The sequence below is a fragment of the Mytilus edulis genome, chromosome 9, assembly GCF_963676685.1.
Source record: "Mytilus edulis chromosome 9, xbMytEdul2.2, whole genome shotgun sequence".
Taxonomy (NCBI): Eukaryota; Metazoa; Mollusca; class Bivalvia; order Mytilida; family Mytilidae; genus Mytilus; species Mytilus edulis.
In genome coordinates, this window is record NC_092352.1 from 5,921,297 (window position 1) to 5,938,121 (window position 16,825).

At 30.5% G+C, this 16,825-nt stretch overlaps 1 protein-coding gene across 50 annotated transcripts in view; it reads left to right on the forward strand.

Annotated features, from left to right (window-relative positions):
* Nucleotides 1–16,825, forward strand: part of LOC139489457 (uncharacterized) — a 169,084-nt gene that overhangs the window by 110,766 nt on the left and 41,493 nt on the right. For 40 of the 50 annotated variants that reach the window (XM_071275819.1, XM_071275804.1, XM_071275807.1 and 37 more), the window contains 3 exons: nt 270–338; nt 3,265–3,417; nt 5,393–5,482. In XM_071275819.1, coding sequence (XP_071131920.1) covers nt 270–338; nt 3,265–3,417; nt 5,393–5,482 — 312 coding nt within the window. The remainder of the gene's footprint in view (nt 1–269; nt 339–3,264; nt 3,418–5,392; nt 5,483–16,825) is intronic. The other 10 variants (XM_071275831.1, XM_071275834.1, XM_071275824.1 and 7 more) reach the window with 3 other exon arrangements.

Genomic DNA, 16,825 nt, shown 5'->3' on the forward strand with positions numbered 1-16,825 from the left:
GCTTTATATCTGTAGGTTTGCAGAAGCATGAATTTTAGGAGTAGTACTTTTAAAAATATTGTTTCCTCTGTTTTATTTATATTTTATTTATTTATTTATATATGTTATATTTTCTTTACTTAGAAGAAATTATAAGACTGATTTATGTAAATACAAAAATGTACTAATCAGATTCTCTAATAATTATTTTGTACTATATTAAGTATTAACTTGTACTATATCAACTTTGATTTGCATACAATTAAGATAATTACTTACAATAATTACAGAGAGCGTAGAAGATGAAGAAGGCTTGCATACCCCACCTCCCAGCCCCGTTGAGAAAGATACATATGAAGGTACAACATTGTAGCCATTATTACTGCTAGTCCTCCATGTTTTCTTTTTGTTTCTAATCACATTTCACACTTCAGCTGCTTTTGGGATAATTTGATATCCTTAATTAGAACTAAATAAACAGTGCATCTCAATTTCCCCCTTCTTTATAGTCTTGACAATGTCATCGTGTTAACATCATGCTGACCTCTAAATGATGTTTTGGTTTTGACGTGTTTTTGGGTTGCCTCTTTGATAAATGATCTGCTTTTCATTTAACTCACAAATCAATAATGCTTTAAAAGATCCAATATCCAAAATTAATTTCAATCAAGCCAGAAAAATATATTTTATACAGATACTTTTAACCTTGAAAAACAGTTCAGAGATTAAATATAATGAAAAAGAAGTCAACAATTTATATCTCAGTCCAAAGAAATTAAAAAAAAAAAAAAAAAAAAAAAAATTCTATCCAAGCAACAATGAACTTAAACAATGCCTCAGTACTGTACATTCTGAGAAAAAATTATGACAAAATTGTTAAAGAAAAGAAGAAAACTGACAAAAATTCTGAACAAAAGTAGCTGAAGTGTTTAGTTTTTATTTTAACATCTAAATTTGTAAATCTTTCTTCACATACATTTGTTGTTGTTTCACATCTGAGTGCTGGTTTGTAAGGTTACTGTTATTAAGTGTGTGTGTGTGTGATGAATTGGTCTGTATGGTTTTTTAAAAGATTCCAATTTGATATTGCTGTCATCAGTGTGTTTATTGAACCAGGTTTCCTTAAATAACAAAATATATCGCTGTCACTAATCTCAGCTTCAATTAAGTCTTGTTTCGCTAGGAAACTTTCTGTATTTAAACATGTAAAGGTTAGGAACCGACTACTAGTGAGCAAGGAGTAGGTATGTGTTGAACAACTACTACAGCTACTTGTAGAATTTACGATTGGACCGGAATTTTTTTCTTTATCACCAGCTCTATACATGAGTATTTTATTAAATTCCTATATGATGGTAAATCCTTTTTCATAAATATTTAAAAATGACAAAGAATCTGTCAGATGTGTTGCTAACTCGGAATAGATGACGATAGCTCTGTAATCCTGTGTTATTTAGATCTAACAGTTTCTTCACATTTTAGAATTTATTTTACTTTATCATGACCACTTCATAAAAATAGTCATCATTTTTGAAATTTTGTAATTGAATCTTTTTTGTGTCTCACAACAGTGAAAATAAAGTGTAAAGATAATTGATAGGTGATTGCCTTACGCTGCATCAACATGAGTTTAGATAAAGTATAAATAGGTGATTGCCTTACGCTGCATCAACATGAGTTTAGATAAAGTATAAATAGGTGATTGCCTTACGCTGCATAAACATGAGTTTAGATAAAGTATAAATAGGTGATTGCCTTACGCTGCATCAACATGAGTTTAGATAAAGTATAAATAGGTGATTGCCTTACGCTGCATCAACATGAGTTAGATAAAGTATAAATGAGGTCTAAAATGTGATGATCATGTTTGTTTGTTTTTACTAATGGTTTCCAGTTATAGAACTTAAGCTGTTGATGTTACTCTATTATTTGTACAGTTTTGTAACTCATTCCTCTCAAAATAGTAGTTAATGTAAAAACTTCAATATAACAAAGAATTTTCAGTCAGAATCAAACAGACTTGAAATTGAACTCAAAACAGATATCAAGTAAATCAACATTAATCTGTGTAAATTACTTCCCTTTATATAAGAAGAACTTGAGTTGGACCTATGTTGATAAACTCTACAGATACCTTTATATAAGAAGCACTTGAGTTGGACCTATGTCGTATATTTTTTCTCTCAACTTTCTATATTTAGCTTATATCGACCACTTTTTAGATTTAAAATTATTATTGTAATACTGAAGTTTTCACGTGTACATTGTTTGTTGTTTAGTATTGACAAACTGTCCTTACCTGACTGGGTGGGGCTACTTATTATACCCAGTCAGATAAGACAGTCAACTCTACCTGAAGTCATGTCAGTCTCAATTCAATTTCAACATTTTTTTCATTAATAGTTTTAGAATTTACATTCTGTTTCCATTATTTTTTTGAAAATGAATGAAATTTCCTGTTCACTTAACCATGACATGGTTTGTCATTTGTTTAATGTTCAAAATCGTAGTTACTAAAATATGAGGTACAATGATATGAAAAAAGTAAATTGTAATTGTTTTGGATAACATGCAACTAATTATATGTTTTTGTGTAGTTACTTAACTAACTTACCATTAGCTGATTTATCATATAGTTAACAATCATTAACATAATAATATGGTGGGCATGTTTTAATATGTGGTTTGAAAAAGCAGTTTATATCTCTTTGTTTATTTGATATGTTTTCAGCAAAATCAGCATGTAATTTTGTTTTCAAGCCAATATGGCTGTGTGTTCTGTTCACGATTATTTTCAAGCTTACAAAGTAATACTCATAAACTACTTTGCATGAGATTGAGAGGCTGTTTGGAAGCATGAGAAATCTTCAATTGAAAAAAATACATATATATAAAATAATGATTATTTTGTTTGGTTAAATGACAGAAGCAGTAACCTCAATGGTTGATATTCAAAAAAGGAAAATAATAAATCAATTGATTGTCTCCATTGATTTAAAAAAAAGTAACTAGATTATTCCCCTTGATTCATAAAGGTACAATAAGTAAGCATATTATTAAAACAACTATCCCCATGGTTACTGTTTAAGTCATAATCAGAGTGCTGCCAATAGAAAATAACCTCAATTATACAACCATGTAGTTTTGAAATCCAAAATAGAATAAAAGAAATTTTATAGGGTAAATTCTACTAGTCTTGAAATAGAATTGAATTTAAAAAAACAGTGCAAGTCTAAACAATAAAGGGATATTAAGACCTATTTCTTACTTTAAATGCTGCAATAGAAGAGAATCAGTCTGAAGAAGAAGAGTGTGAGGAAATAACAGAAATTGTAGAGACTTTCACTGAATGTCTTGACGGGAAAACTGTGAGAACAATAAGAAAAACAACCACCATTAATTCTCAGGGTACAACCATTAGAACTGAAATACTAAAAGGTATTTCTTACCTGCTTTCGGTGGAATTTTATGTATCACTATTTGCTCCTTATTTTACTTTTTAATTGTCACTTCAACTTACAAAAATTATTTATTGGACTACGTTACTATTTTAGTCCTATTCTGGTGTGTTGTATGGCTTTTGGTGGAATTCTTACTTCTTTACAACAGTATAAGTTCTTTGTTTAACCTGTGACTGGGTAATTCTACATTATAATTGCCCCTAAAGTTTAGCTTTTGATGTTGTTTTGTACTTTATTTATACTGATGGGTATATTTTGTAGCTATATTAACAATTTTATGTATGATTTAAGAAATCACAGAATTTTGCTATTTTGGGGATAATAATTTAAATAAAGTACTTTTCTGTAGTTAGGCTTAATGTGGTGGGAAAGCAATGGTAAATGAATCTACTCATGTTTTAAGAAAAATGAATTGATAAAGAATAATAGTACATAGATAAAAGATAGGCAAACTCATAAGTCAAAAATAAGTTGACAACGCCATGGCTAGAAAAGAAAAAAGACAAACAGACAAATAATAGAACAAAACACACAACATAGAAAACTAAAGACGGAGCAAGAACTATAGTTGTTAATTTATGTGTCATTCGGTCTCTTGTGGAGAGTTGTCTCATTGGCAATTGTACAACATCTTCTTTTTCATACCTACTGAAAACTAAGGGTGATCTCAGGTACTCAGTAAGGGTAAGCAGATCCTGCTCCACATGTTGCACCCGTTGTGTTGTTCATGTTAGTACAAACCCAATGATAGTCTAATTTTGTATAGGTAACATTTGTTTGAAATCGTTGAAATCTCTTGGACCACACAATAATAAGGAAATAAGATATCTAAAGGAAATAAGATAACTAATCTTTTGCTTTTTTTGAATGTTTGCATGGTAAATGTTGTGATGCATGGTAAGGCTGAACTTTGTTATGCATTTCTTTCAAGTAAGATTTCTCTGAAGCTTAGTTGAGGATATACAAAGAACCAAAAGAAACTGACAGAATTGAGATAAAATAAATTCCTAAATGTGTCAACCTTAGATCTTCTTTTAAATGAATAAATAAACAAAGTTGGAAGATCACAAAAATAAATCATTAATTGAAGTCAATTTAAAGGAGCTGAGTGTGAAAATAAGTTGTTTTACAAGAAAACTTCAATGAATAGATTTCTTATTTAACATCCAAAATCATTTTTTTAAAGAATGTAGTAAAAGAAATAGATTGTTATTCAGTGATGAGTATTGTAACATTGAACCTATGTTCATTGCATGTATAATGTTGGGATTGAATAGATCATGAGACTTTTTCATAAAATTCATGATTGTTTGTTGTTAATCCAGAGCAGTTACATTTTAATATTGTAAAATTTCATTAACATCATTATCATTTTTTACAGGCACCCTATATTGTTCTCTTCAAATTTTATCTATTGACCAATATGGCATCTGTATTGAAAAAAAATTCTGTAATGCGGTATAACATATCAAGCAGATGATAAACAGTAATATTTTCCCATTCCTAAGTGACACTAACATTTTCATAGGAGGCAGAGGAAAAGGTTTTTGATGCACACAGGAGCTCCTAGAGCTGTTCCTGTCTGTTTCTCACCTCTAATCTATTCATATAAATATTGTCATTGTAATCAGTGTATTGCTGTTGTGTATTACTGTTACAAAGTATGACAATTAATGATATGCATAATTTTATTTAATGTGTTCTAATTAGTTACTTAATCAAATATTTTGCTTAAATCTCTTCATAGTTATAAACAGTTAATAATATATGCAAATGTATTTTTAAATGGTGATAATTTTTTTTAGTTTGGTTTACTCTCTTCACAGATTTATTTTAATCTTGCTGCACAATTATTATTTCTGTCATAATTGTCATTATTACAGTGTAGATATCAACACTATTTTCTAACAACTGGGGACAAACAAAGTAATTATTTTTTTTGTTCATTACAGAAGAAACCCGTGAAACCTCTCTGGACACCCTTGCTGCTCGTCTGTCTGTGGGTGATGGAACATCAGAGTCCCAGGCAGGAGATGAAACTGGTGTGTAATATGTTAATTGTCTTCTGTGTTATATGGTTGTCTGTTATGTCAAAATTTGTTTATTTTAGTGAAATGAACTGAAAATGGCAAATAGGGATATTATATTTATTATGGTTGTAGTTACCTCCCTTGTATTATTCACATCTGTAGAACAATGTCTTATATGTGTCAATCTCATTTACTAAAAATCAAACATTGATTTGATTTATGTCTTTAAAATTGTTTCTGAATAATAAATTTGGTCAAATTTAAAAAATGATTTATTATAAATGCAAGAGTTTGGAGTTACGTTTAAGATTAAGAGAAAGATGACTATAGAACTATTGTAGACGTGAATAATTCAAGGGAAACATTTAACGAACAGATGTTACAAAATTTTTACAAAACGTACTAACATTTTTACATAACCGCAACATTTTACAATTATACGCAATTAGCCGATTTTTTTTTATCCCAGTAACACTTTATGAGAATGTTGTTTTTTTATGTATCAAGTATATACATACAGATATTATATGGTAGTTTTATATTTTAGTATATTTTAAGAAGGTTGTAGGGTTATATACATTTCAAACCAGTGCAATTGATTTTTTAGCTAGAGAGCTTTTTATACCTCAAAATATAAAAATATTTTACAGTATTTTACAATTTAATTTTTTACATTTATCTTTTATGATATTGGATCTCTGGGTAAATGCAAAAATAAGGGAACATGACTTAATTCTAATTATTAAATAAGCTTTTAAAAAAAATTGCTTGTGAAATGGTTTTCTATTGAAGTAAATAAAGTCTTGCAAAATAATTTTAAAACATGCCAACAAAACTAATTATCTGAGGTTGAATTACGTACGGTTTTCCCAAAGTAATTTGTGAGAAGGTTTGTTTTCGAGATTTCGTGAGGTGAATACATCTCAGACTTAAAGCCTCTCACAAACATGAGTAGCATTTACAATAAGTCAACAACAGCAATAGTTGCATGTAAAAGACAACTCAGGTCTATAAATAAAACTAATATTTTTTTTATGAGGCAGCTAAGAAAATTTGTTAATTCTACATGAAAAAGAAGTTTAACTGCTGTTAATTCAAATGTTATTGTTTAATTAGATATATCTTCCGTTGAATTAGATGAAATTTTATTAAATCAGTAGTTTTTGTCTAAATTTTACTGTGATTTGAACCAATTATTTGGTATTGCTTAAGTGAGCTTAATGTTTTTTTGTTTTAATTGCTTAAAGTGAGCTTGAATTTAAGATTTTTTAAACCAATACTCAGAAGTCAGGGACATGGAAAAAAATCTCTTTCTGAAACAATGACGGAATAGATCACTGCCAATATTTATAATATAAGATAGAAATAGTAGATGTATGTTGGAAAACAAGTTTTAATGTAGTCATGATATTCACATGATTATATTAAAAAATTTATCCAAAAGCTTCATATATATTGCTGTGTAAAATTTGTATAAATTAGAATAAACTTTTAATATGAGCCTGCTTATATCTCTTCTCAAAAAAATATATGTTAGGGTTGGTTGTTCATACTTAGAAAATGTTAAAATAGAAAGTATAAGAAGCTATTTCATTAATCTATCAAAACTTAAAGGCATATATGTACCAAGTGTATATTGTTTTATTTAAACATGATTACATTTAGATTTGGTTTAACTGAAAGAAAGATTTTTTTTCTTCTTCAAAATTTTAAAAATACTGTCAAATATATTTGCAAAAAGGTTTTTATCAGAGAAATCTTAAAACACTGTATGAAGAGATATGAACAGTCTATAATTATTTCAATTTTTTTTTTAGGGGGGAGGGTTTCAGTTTTTCACCAGTAAAATTAATTTATGTAATTTGTACCAAACTTAACTTAAATGAACTGAAAAATAAAATGCAGAAGTAGAAAGATTGTAGTAAACTGTATAAAAAGGTGGAAGTTTTAACAGCATGGTTAGTGTGTAGTCAAAAGATTTACGAAGAAGAATGTCAATTAATGCATGGGTTTTATTTGATGTGAGAGTTCAACATATATATGGGGTCAGTTTGACACAGCTGTAAATTATAGAATTAAAACACACTATCTTAAAGACTACAAACTTTGTATCTGTAATTTATTTTCCAGTAACATGCATGTCTTACCATATGTGTTTGTAAAAGATAACTTGATGTAAACATGAACAATTTTTGTCATATTAAGCTTTTTGCACTAATCTGTGTTTGTGGCATTTAATAATCCAATAAAATTGGAGAAAGCATCTCATTTTTGCATTGTTTTGTTTGGCAATCTGCTTTGCTCATTGTCATTGAATGGCTGTCCAATCACTGCTCAAGGTCACCTGTTGTCTTTCAAGGACGAGGCTTTAATATGTTTATCTGATGCTTGAAAACTTATCATAAGGAAAGTTTTTTTCTATTTTGTTGTTTCTCTTTAATGTTTTTTTAAAACTAGAAATGAGGTGCTTAATTTTACAGGTAAAAGAAATAAAATTCAACCATTTTTTTTTCACTGGTTTCTCTCATTTGCATTTTATTTAGTTTCTTTGTTTCCTATTTTGGTGTTTGGTGTATTTTTTGGTTAGCCTACTAAATTAACAAAAACATGAATTATTTTAGCCTAGTTTAATTGTTTAGATTAGTGAATACCTCTGAGTAGTGATGGTTTTGAAGGACACTTTTCATAATGAGCAGACCAGAATGTTATGCTTTACTCATTTTGGTTGATTAGCTTTATTTTGTCTCAATGCTTATTTCACTTTAGTTCACTCTCTTTGCTGATTACTTGTTCATTTTGTTTGCTTTTTTAGTATACTTTATTTTGCATGAGTGTGACTTTTCTGTTCTTTGTTCATTTCTGACCATAACTAGAACAAAAAATCTAACAAAACTAACTCAGAAATCACTAAGCATTGGATCATAATACATTTATCAATAAGAAAAAAAAAAAACTTTCAGAAATAATTCATTCCAACTTTGGGTTTAAAACTTACAGATGATAAGACAAGTATGTAGGTTTAATTCACAGAACATTAAATATTAGATATTTCAGGTGTTAAACCTAATCATAAAAGTATAATAAAGAAAGACAAGTTTTAATCAAAAGAGCATTACTTACATTAACAGTCTTAAATCAAATTTATAGAAATCTTAAGGAGCAATTTTTGAACTGTAAGGAAATAAAAAATGTTTGAAGAAAGATAATTTTTGAGCATCTCTGTGTCAGATTGGAGTTTTAGTTTTCAAGGTTCTTGGTTGTCTTGTTTTGAGCAGTTTGATTGGACAGTTCAGTATAGCCTTTATCTGACTTCAGACTAGTTTTCTGCTTGTATTGGTATTCTGATACTTGGATTTAAGACAGAAGTTACCAGTTCTTAGTGCCAACTTGTACTACTCTATTAAGCTGATGATCTTCTTAAAACTGGTACAAACATACTGCACCTTTTGTATTGGTTATACTAAAAATTTATATCTCTGCCACGATTTGAATCTCTTGAAACAATACAATGCTTACAATACTACAGATATAATCTGCACTTAGTCTGCGTATATCTCTGTTTTATAGCTGGTAATCAACTATGAAACAGTGTACATTGGTAGTAGTGACACTTGGTAATTATAATGATAATTAAATCCAGAATAAGCATTGACATTCATCAGTTGCCTTATAGAAGGTTCAAACTGATACTACAAGGCTTTTATACCTAAACTGTGATATATTGTAAATAATAAGACAATTATCGTCTAAACAAAAAACGGATAGCTTTAATCCACCACATGAGAGGTAGACAACTTACCATATAGTAATCTGAATGACAAGAAATACAAAGTCAATTAAGAGGCAGGAGGACAATACGTGTGATATCAAAGCCTAAAAAAGCTAAATTTGGGAATGGGGGTAACACCTTTGAAACATATGGCATTATTAAAACATTCTTAAATGTCTTGTTTTGGAAATCTAAACTATTTTAACTGAATTTGACCTTCAAGATGGCCAACAAATATGAATATTGTTCTTAACATGACCACAATGAAAAACAAATATAGTTACTTTACATTTCACTTTATTCATATTATGGACACGGTCCTTATTTGTTTTGTTTTGAAGATTAAGATTAAGTAGAAGCGAGATAATTTAGGACCTGTAAGCCTCTGGATATATATGCATATCATTATGTATTGATGTATTGATGAAGAGATATTGACCGACATTGACCCTGTTTTCTGGTACTCCAAGAGATTACTGGGGTATAAAGAAATAAAGCAGATTTACACAACTTTACCCAATGTGTCAGTGTCATATTCAGTCATCTGGCATTCTTCAAAAATAGAAATTCTGTGTGTTCTGATATGTATGCACATAAACAAATGTACACGATTCAGTATGGTTTTCTTTGGACTAGTGCAGACATAGAAAAAAGACAGTGCAAATAAAACAAGAAAAAAAAGAAAGCGTTGGATATATCATTACTACATTAGCTTTGTTTAATATATAACTGTCACTACTACCAACCAAACTTTATATTCATATCTATACTCCGACTATAGCTTGAAAAACATCATGCTAGTAGCTTACTTTATAATACAGTTAGAAAGTATTGAGTGAGCACACATTATTATAACTGATGCTGTCTAATAGTCTCTGCTATTAGTGTGGAATAATTAGTATTCCAAGAAAGTTACCATTCTGGACTTTAGTAGTTGCAATTACCTCTACTAAATAACATCTTAGGGACAAGCTAGTAGCATATATCACTCGCAACCAATCAAGAAACCTGCTAGTAACTTTCTTATCTACTAAAATGACCTATGAGGGACAAGCTAGAAGCACTTATCCAATCAAGCCATAAGAAAGCAGCTACTTACTTTTCTGTCTACAAAACGACCAATAAAGGACCAGCTTATAGCATATTCCAAAGCAACCAATTGGGGACCAGCTATTATATTTTGCACCTCATTAAAGATCCCTGATGAATAATCTATAGAAAACTATCCCAATTACTAATTAGAGACTAGCTAGTAGCTTGTATCCTTAGTCATTAGCCAATGAAAGATCAGCTTCTGCTCCAGAACGTTCTGCTGTCACTGCTTCCACTAGAGAGAGAGAGTTCATGGCCACCATCATATCTCATTATATGTATGGATCAGCACTGTATGTATCAACTACTTTTATCTTCTTAATATTAACAAATTTTTTTTCTTATTTCGGTAGCCAGGAAGCATGAATTATTTTTGAGGGATACTATGAAATTCAATTTATTTCTTAAATAGACTCTGCATGATTTTTAATCAAAATAAATTAACAGCATGCTTCCTATAAAAGTCATGTGATACCTCTAGATTTTTTAAGAGTTATTCCTGTATAAGACACACAAAACACTTTATGAAACGTTTGGAATAAAACAAGAATATGGGAAAGATCTGGTTCAAAGTGTTGTCCTGTTGAGTCTACTGGAACAACTTTTTTATAATGTAGATGTTTTAAATAACCCATCCTCCAGTTTCCTACAGCTGCAAACACAGATAACAGAGTTATGACATATCATCATAAAACAATCTCAGTAATGCTTAACTTTTAATAGACAGCCTCATTAAACCTGTTTGATTGTATGAATACCAATTTATGTTGTCTAGCATGTATATGTCAGAATGTCTTGTTGTGCACTGTTTAATATTTGCACTAATTCAATTTTCAGGTGTCCTTCCAGAAACTGAGATTAGAGAGAAAATTGTACAAGTAGAATCAGAATCTCTTCAATCAGCAGCTCCACCTTTTGAAGGAGTTGACTATGACGCATGTCAAAAAACCACTGAAACAGAATCCATTCAACAAGAACAATATAAAGCAGGACAAGTTGAACCAGACATGGCTCAAATAGTTGAAAGTCTTAGAGAGGATTTAATGCCAGAGGGACGTGATGTTACACGTAAAAGAAAAATGACAACATCTTCATCTTCTTCTTCCGATTATGAATCTGACAAAGAGGTCGAAGGAATACCACAAGAAACAAAGAAAATTTCTATCACTGAAAATGAGGAGACCAAGGCTGAAACTTTAGGAGATGGTGGTAAACCTAAACAGGAAACAAACATAAGGGAGACAATTGATGAAGAAAAGAGAAAAAGTTCTTCAAGTTCAAGCTCAGAAGATGAATCTGATAGGAAAGTTAGACCTCCACCTAGTACAGTAGAAATTGAGGAAGTAAACAAGGAAATAAAAGAGCAACCAGCAGATGCCAGTGGCGATCAGCAGCTACCAGTTAAACAGATAGAGATTACACAGGAAGTCAAATCTAGATCATCATCAAGCAGTTCTTCTGCATCTGAGAAAAGTTTAGAAAGGGGTGAAGTTGAAAAAGAGGCTACAAAATCTTCTGAAGAACAGGTTCCTCAAACTAAACAAATTGAGATAACAGAAGAAAGAAAGGAAGTTGTTGAGAAGGTTAAATCAAGGTCATCATCATCTAGTAGTTCATCAACTTCAGAACAAGATGTTGAAAGAGGAGAAGAAACTGTTGAGATGGAAAAACAAGAGGTTATAAAAGGTAATAAGATTCCGCCTGCTAAACAAACTGAAGAAAGGAAAGAAGTCATAGAGGAGGTCAGAACTAGATCTGGGTCATCGTCAAGTAATTCATCTGGAGGTCAAGAAACTGACAGGAAAGAGAACACAAAAGATGTTTTAGAGGCTACTGAACAACAGACTGTGTTTGAAAGAGATGACATTCCTGCATCTAAACATGTTGACATATCTGAGGAAAAAAGAGAGGTTATCTCAGATGTGAGACCAGACAGAACAAGGTCAACATCATCATCTTCTTCAAGGTCATCAGTCTCAGACAAAGAAATTGACAGACAAGAGCAAACAATTGATGTGGTAGAAAAGGTAGTTGAAGTTAGGAAACAACCAGAACATCAAGTATCATCCACCAAGCAAACATCTGACCAATCAAATGAGGAGACAAAACCCAGGTCATCATCTTCATCATCTAGTTCATCCAGTGAAGATGAGAAGACTGATGTTAAAAAAGATGTGATTGAAGTTACCAAAACAGAAGTTGTTACTAGCCAAATACCACCACCTATACAGTCCGAGGGGATGGTTGGATCCAATTCTCCATCTAGTTCTGATGACGAGGATTCACGACCTGGATGTGAAGTCAATATTACTCAGACAACCGTCATTAAAATAAAGGAGGAAAGACCAAAGACAACTATTCAAGAAATTGAAGGAGAGGATCAAAGTATAGAAAAACATCCTGGATCTAGGTCATCAAGCTCTTCTAGTTCAGGTCCGAAATCACCTAAGAGAAAAGGAAGTTCTGGCTCTGATGGTGGGGGTTACAGTTCTGGATCATCTAGCGAAGGTCAAGATAGCAGCTCTAGAGTGTTATCACAGGTTGAACGTCAAGAACGATTTGAAACTGTAGAGAAGAAAACATTACTTGGTAGAGATGGACTAAGTACAGTAGAAACTGAAACAGAAGGTATTTTTACATTAGATTGAGAGATGTGTGAAGGGATAATAGCTGTAGTAACATGTTTGTTGATCTGGCTGTTATTTAAAAGCACTGAATTTAGGGCTTCTTAGATTCAGTCATTTTGTTTTCTGCTGTTGATGTGTTGGTTTGCTTTTGATTTACTTGGACAGTCTTGATAAAATGTTAGAGTGTGTTATAAAAGTGAAAGTGGAGAGAATGATAAATAGTGGTACATTTGTATTTATAATTAGGAAAAGAGGGAGAATTATAATTGCAAAAATAGGGAGAGAGGTAATATTGAAATGTCAAAATAAAGAAAGGGGAGATAATAATTAAGTTAGAATATGGAAACAGGAGAGAATAATAAATGACTAAAATAGGGATAAGGGAAAGACAAACTAAGTGTATAAAAAGAAAAGGGAGATTAATTAAGTGTTAAGAAAGGAAGAGGGGAGATAATTTTAAGTTATATAGATGGGAAGATAGGATATAAAAGTTAGATGAGAGAAATTATGTGTTAAAATAGGTTGAGGATAAAATACAGTTTTTATTGAAACTTATCTTTGAATTTATTTAAGATAACATTAAATGCAAAAGAGAGAATGTTATACTAAATCCTGGAAATTTATCTGTATTTCTTGATTTATTCATTAAAATGTAGTTTTATAATCTTTTGAATATAATCTATTTCTCTTTTCATAGTGTTTCTCTAATGCTTTACTTACATCTTCATTTCCTTCAATAGGATGATTAACCTTTGATTGTACTTTATGATTATAATCAGTAATTATTAAAATATCTGAAACAAAGACATTTATTATGGAAGAATTCAAACATAAAATTTCTAGTAAAGAATTATTCAAATTAACTGGAGACATGAATGATATAGTTTTGGAAAACAAACAAAAATCAAAAATCAAATCATATGTTTATGTAAATTATTGTGTATTTATAGATAACGAATAGGAATTTGATTTTGGTGATAAGGCAATGGTTTTGTATATTGAATGAATTTAAAGGTTATATAACAGGTATCTGTTATTTATATCATGATATTAACAATAAATTGTCTATTTAATAATTGTTCATTGGGTTGGAATTATTCACAGGGCTGATTTAAATGTGTAAATGAATGTCTTTATATACAGTGTTATATATTGAAATGGACGTGGTTTATAATTGTATTATATATAATTGACTGGACTTTGAAATACTTTGAATGTGGTAATTGTAACTATATATAGATAACTCACTGCTAGCTTATAATTGATTCTGCTGCTTTACACAGTTAGCTATGTATATTGAAACTAAAAACAAATTTTATCATGACTATTTCTGTGTTTTTTGTTATCAAATGCCTGTGTTTTGATTGGGTAGAACATTGACCTTGGGATGGACTTCCACAAATTAAACAAATCAATTGATATTACCATTGACTGTTCCAGAAAAATATGTGTTTTTGGAGATGCTTTGTTAGAAATCCCAGAAGGCCATACAACTTTTAGATTTGTTTTATATCAAACACCAATAGAATCATAATTTGAAATACCTTCATTGGTCTAATTGATCACATTTTCTGGAATATCTCTTGACACGAACAGGAAGGTCTTCACATTTCAGTCTGTGATATAAGCCACTAGACTTTGCCAAATTATACTGGTAAGATTTTGTAATAAAAAAAAAATGTTCTTAAAACTGGAATAGTTTTCTCTTTTATATTCTGCTACTAGTTTCTGATTTCATCTGATCTTGAACGTCCTTTTACACTCTCTTAGTGTTGTGCATGACTCCTGCACGAGTTGTATATATCTTAACAGTACTTTGTTAGGTTTGGATATATACACATAGATCTAAATGTTGTGTTGTATTCAAGAACTATGTATGCAACTTGGGTATAAAGTTTGACTGAAATCTACAATCTGATGTATAAATGGAAAGTGATGTCTCTTGCATGAGGTTGATACAGGATTCACTGGTCAAACTAAGGCATGACATACTTTTATCTATGGATGGAAGAATGCATTTCAATGGTTAGAGACATCTATTGGATCTACTAACTATTTCTGTGTTGGAATAAACAAATTATTTCATCTAAAAAAAATAATGCACTTTTGACAGCTGACCAATTGATGTTAGATGAAAATTACCAAATAGACCATGATGAGGAGGAATACTTTTCTGGACCTGACGAGATCGTAACAAAAACCTGGAAAATTGATGATGATGGAGAGATAATAAAGGATAAATATCCCCTCATAGATGTCAATGTCAAAGGTAAAAACAGACGGACAGAATCTGTTTCCTCTTTATCTTCGTCATCATCATCATCCACAGAGAATGAGAAGGAAATGTTTGTACAGTGTGAACGCGGAGAAGAGTTTGAAACCATAACAAAACCAAGCTACTCTTCAAAAGATATTCCCATCAACATTCCAGATACAGATGTTTGGGACTTTGAGGAGACTCAGCCTGCCAGAGAGGAGGTCTTTGGAGATACTCAGTGTGCTAGAGAAGAGGACTTTGAGGAAACTCAGCCTGCAAGAGAGGAGGTTTTTGATACTCAGTGTGACAGAGGGGAAGATTTTGAGGTTGAAATCAAGGCAACACTTCCTAAGATTAAACCTCAATCCACTGGAAGTTCAAGGTCAATTTTTTCCTCGTCAATGTCTGAATCCAGTATGGGTGGTACAGATGTTGTAGAGGAGATCTATGATTTAGCAAGGCAGGTAGAGAGGGAAGAACAGTATGAAATTACATCACGATCTGTCTTGTTCGCCAAAGATGATATAGAACCAGGTAAAATATGTCCCCTCAATTGATACCCAGGATATAAATTTGTTTACAAGTTGCTTTGGTGTTTTTGTCATCATAATGTTGCTAGGTTGCTTAGATTGCAGTTGGTTCAAGGTCACATTTTGCACTTAACAGGTGTTTTATTATTGCATGGGCAAGGATGGATAGTCTTTTTCAGATAAAAAATCAATAAAATTCTTATTTATCTGATTATATTAATCAACATTTCTTAAAGGCTTTTACTTAATTATTATAAAATAAAATAAAAAACTAAATCTTATATCATCAATTATAGACATTATAATAAATAAAGATTAAATTTAAAAGTTCCAAATATTGGTAAGTATATTTGGATGAACTGTTCGAGCATTAAATATAACTTAACATATCTTATATGTTTATTACTAACCTAAACTATAATAAATTCACTAAAAATGAACAATTATTTATTATGCTTTTTTCACTGTTTTTGCTATTTGTTTTATTTTGCTGGCTTTTGTTTCAGGAAACAGTTTACACAAACAAAAAAAGACAAAAAATATGGGGAGAAATGAAAGTTGATTTCAACTAAAGTCAGAAAAATATTGTAGTGATTTGTATAATATATTATTGTACAATTTCTGTGGTGTATGTTTTTGCCCTAAACATACATTATGAATTTAAAGTAGTTATCCCTCAATTGACTAGTGTTTCTGATCTATGGAATATAGCTCTGGTAAAAAGTAAAAAAAAAACAAAACATTTGTAAATTCATATTAGATAAAATTCAGCGAAGAGTTGGTGTTCCTTATGGCTCATTGACCTAAATTTTAACCTTATTTATGTTGAAGTGTTTATTTCCTGTGAATTCAATAAAAGTTATAATAAAGCTTAATTGATTTTTGGCGACAGATTTAATGAAAGTAATATATGAATAACGCAGAGTCCTTCTATATTGTAAGTTTAAGACAAAAACACGTGTAATAATACATACTAAATTATTTGAATGATGGCTTAATATAATATATTATTATTTTGAGAGAAAAAGATATAAAGAAAAAAGCAACATGAACATTTTTCTTTTGCATGCTTTAGTGTAT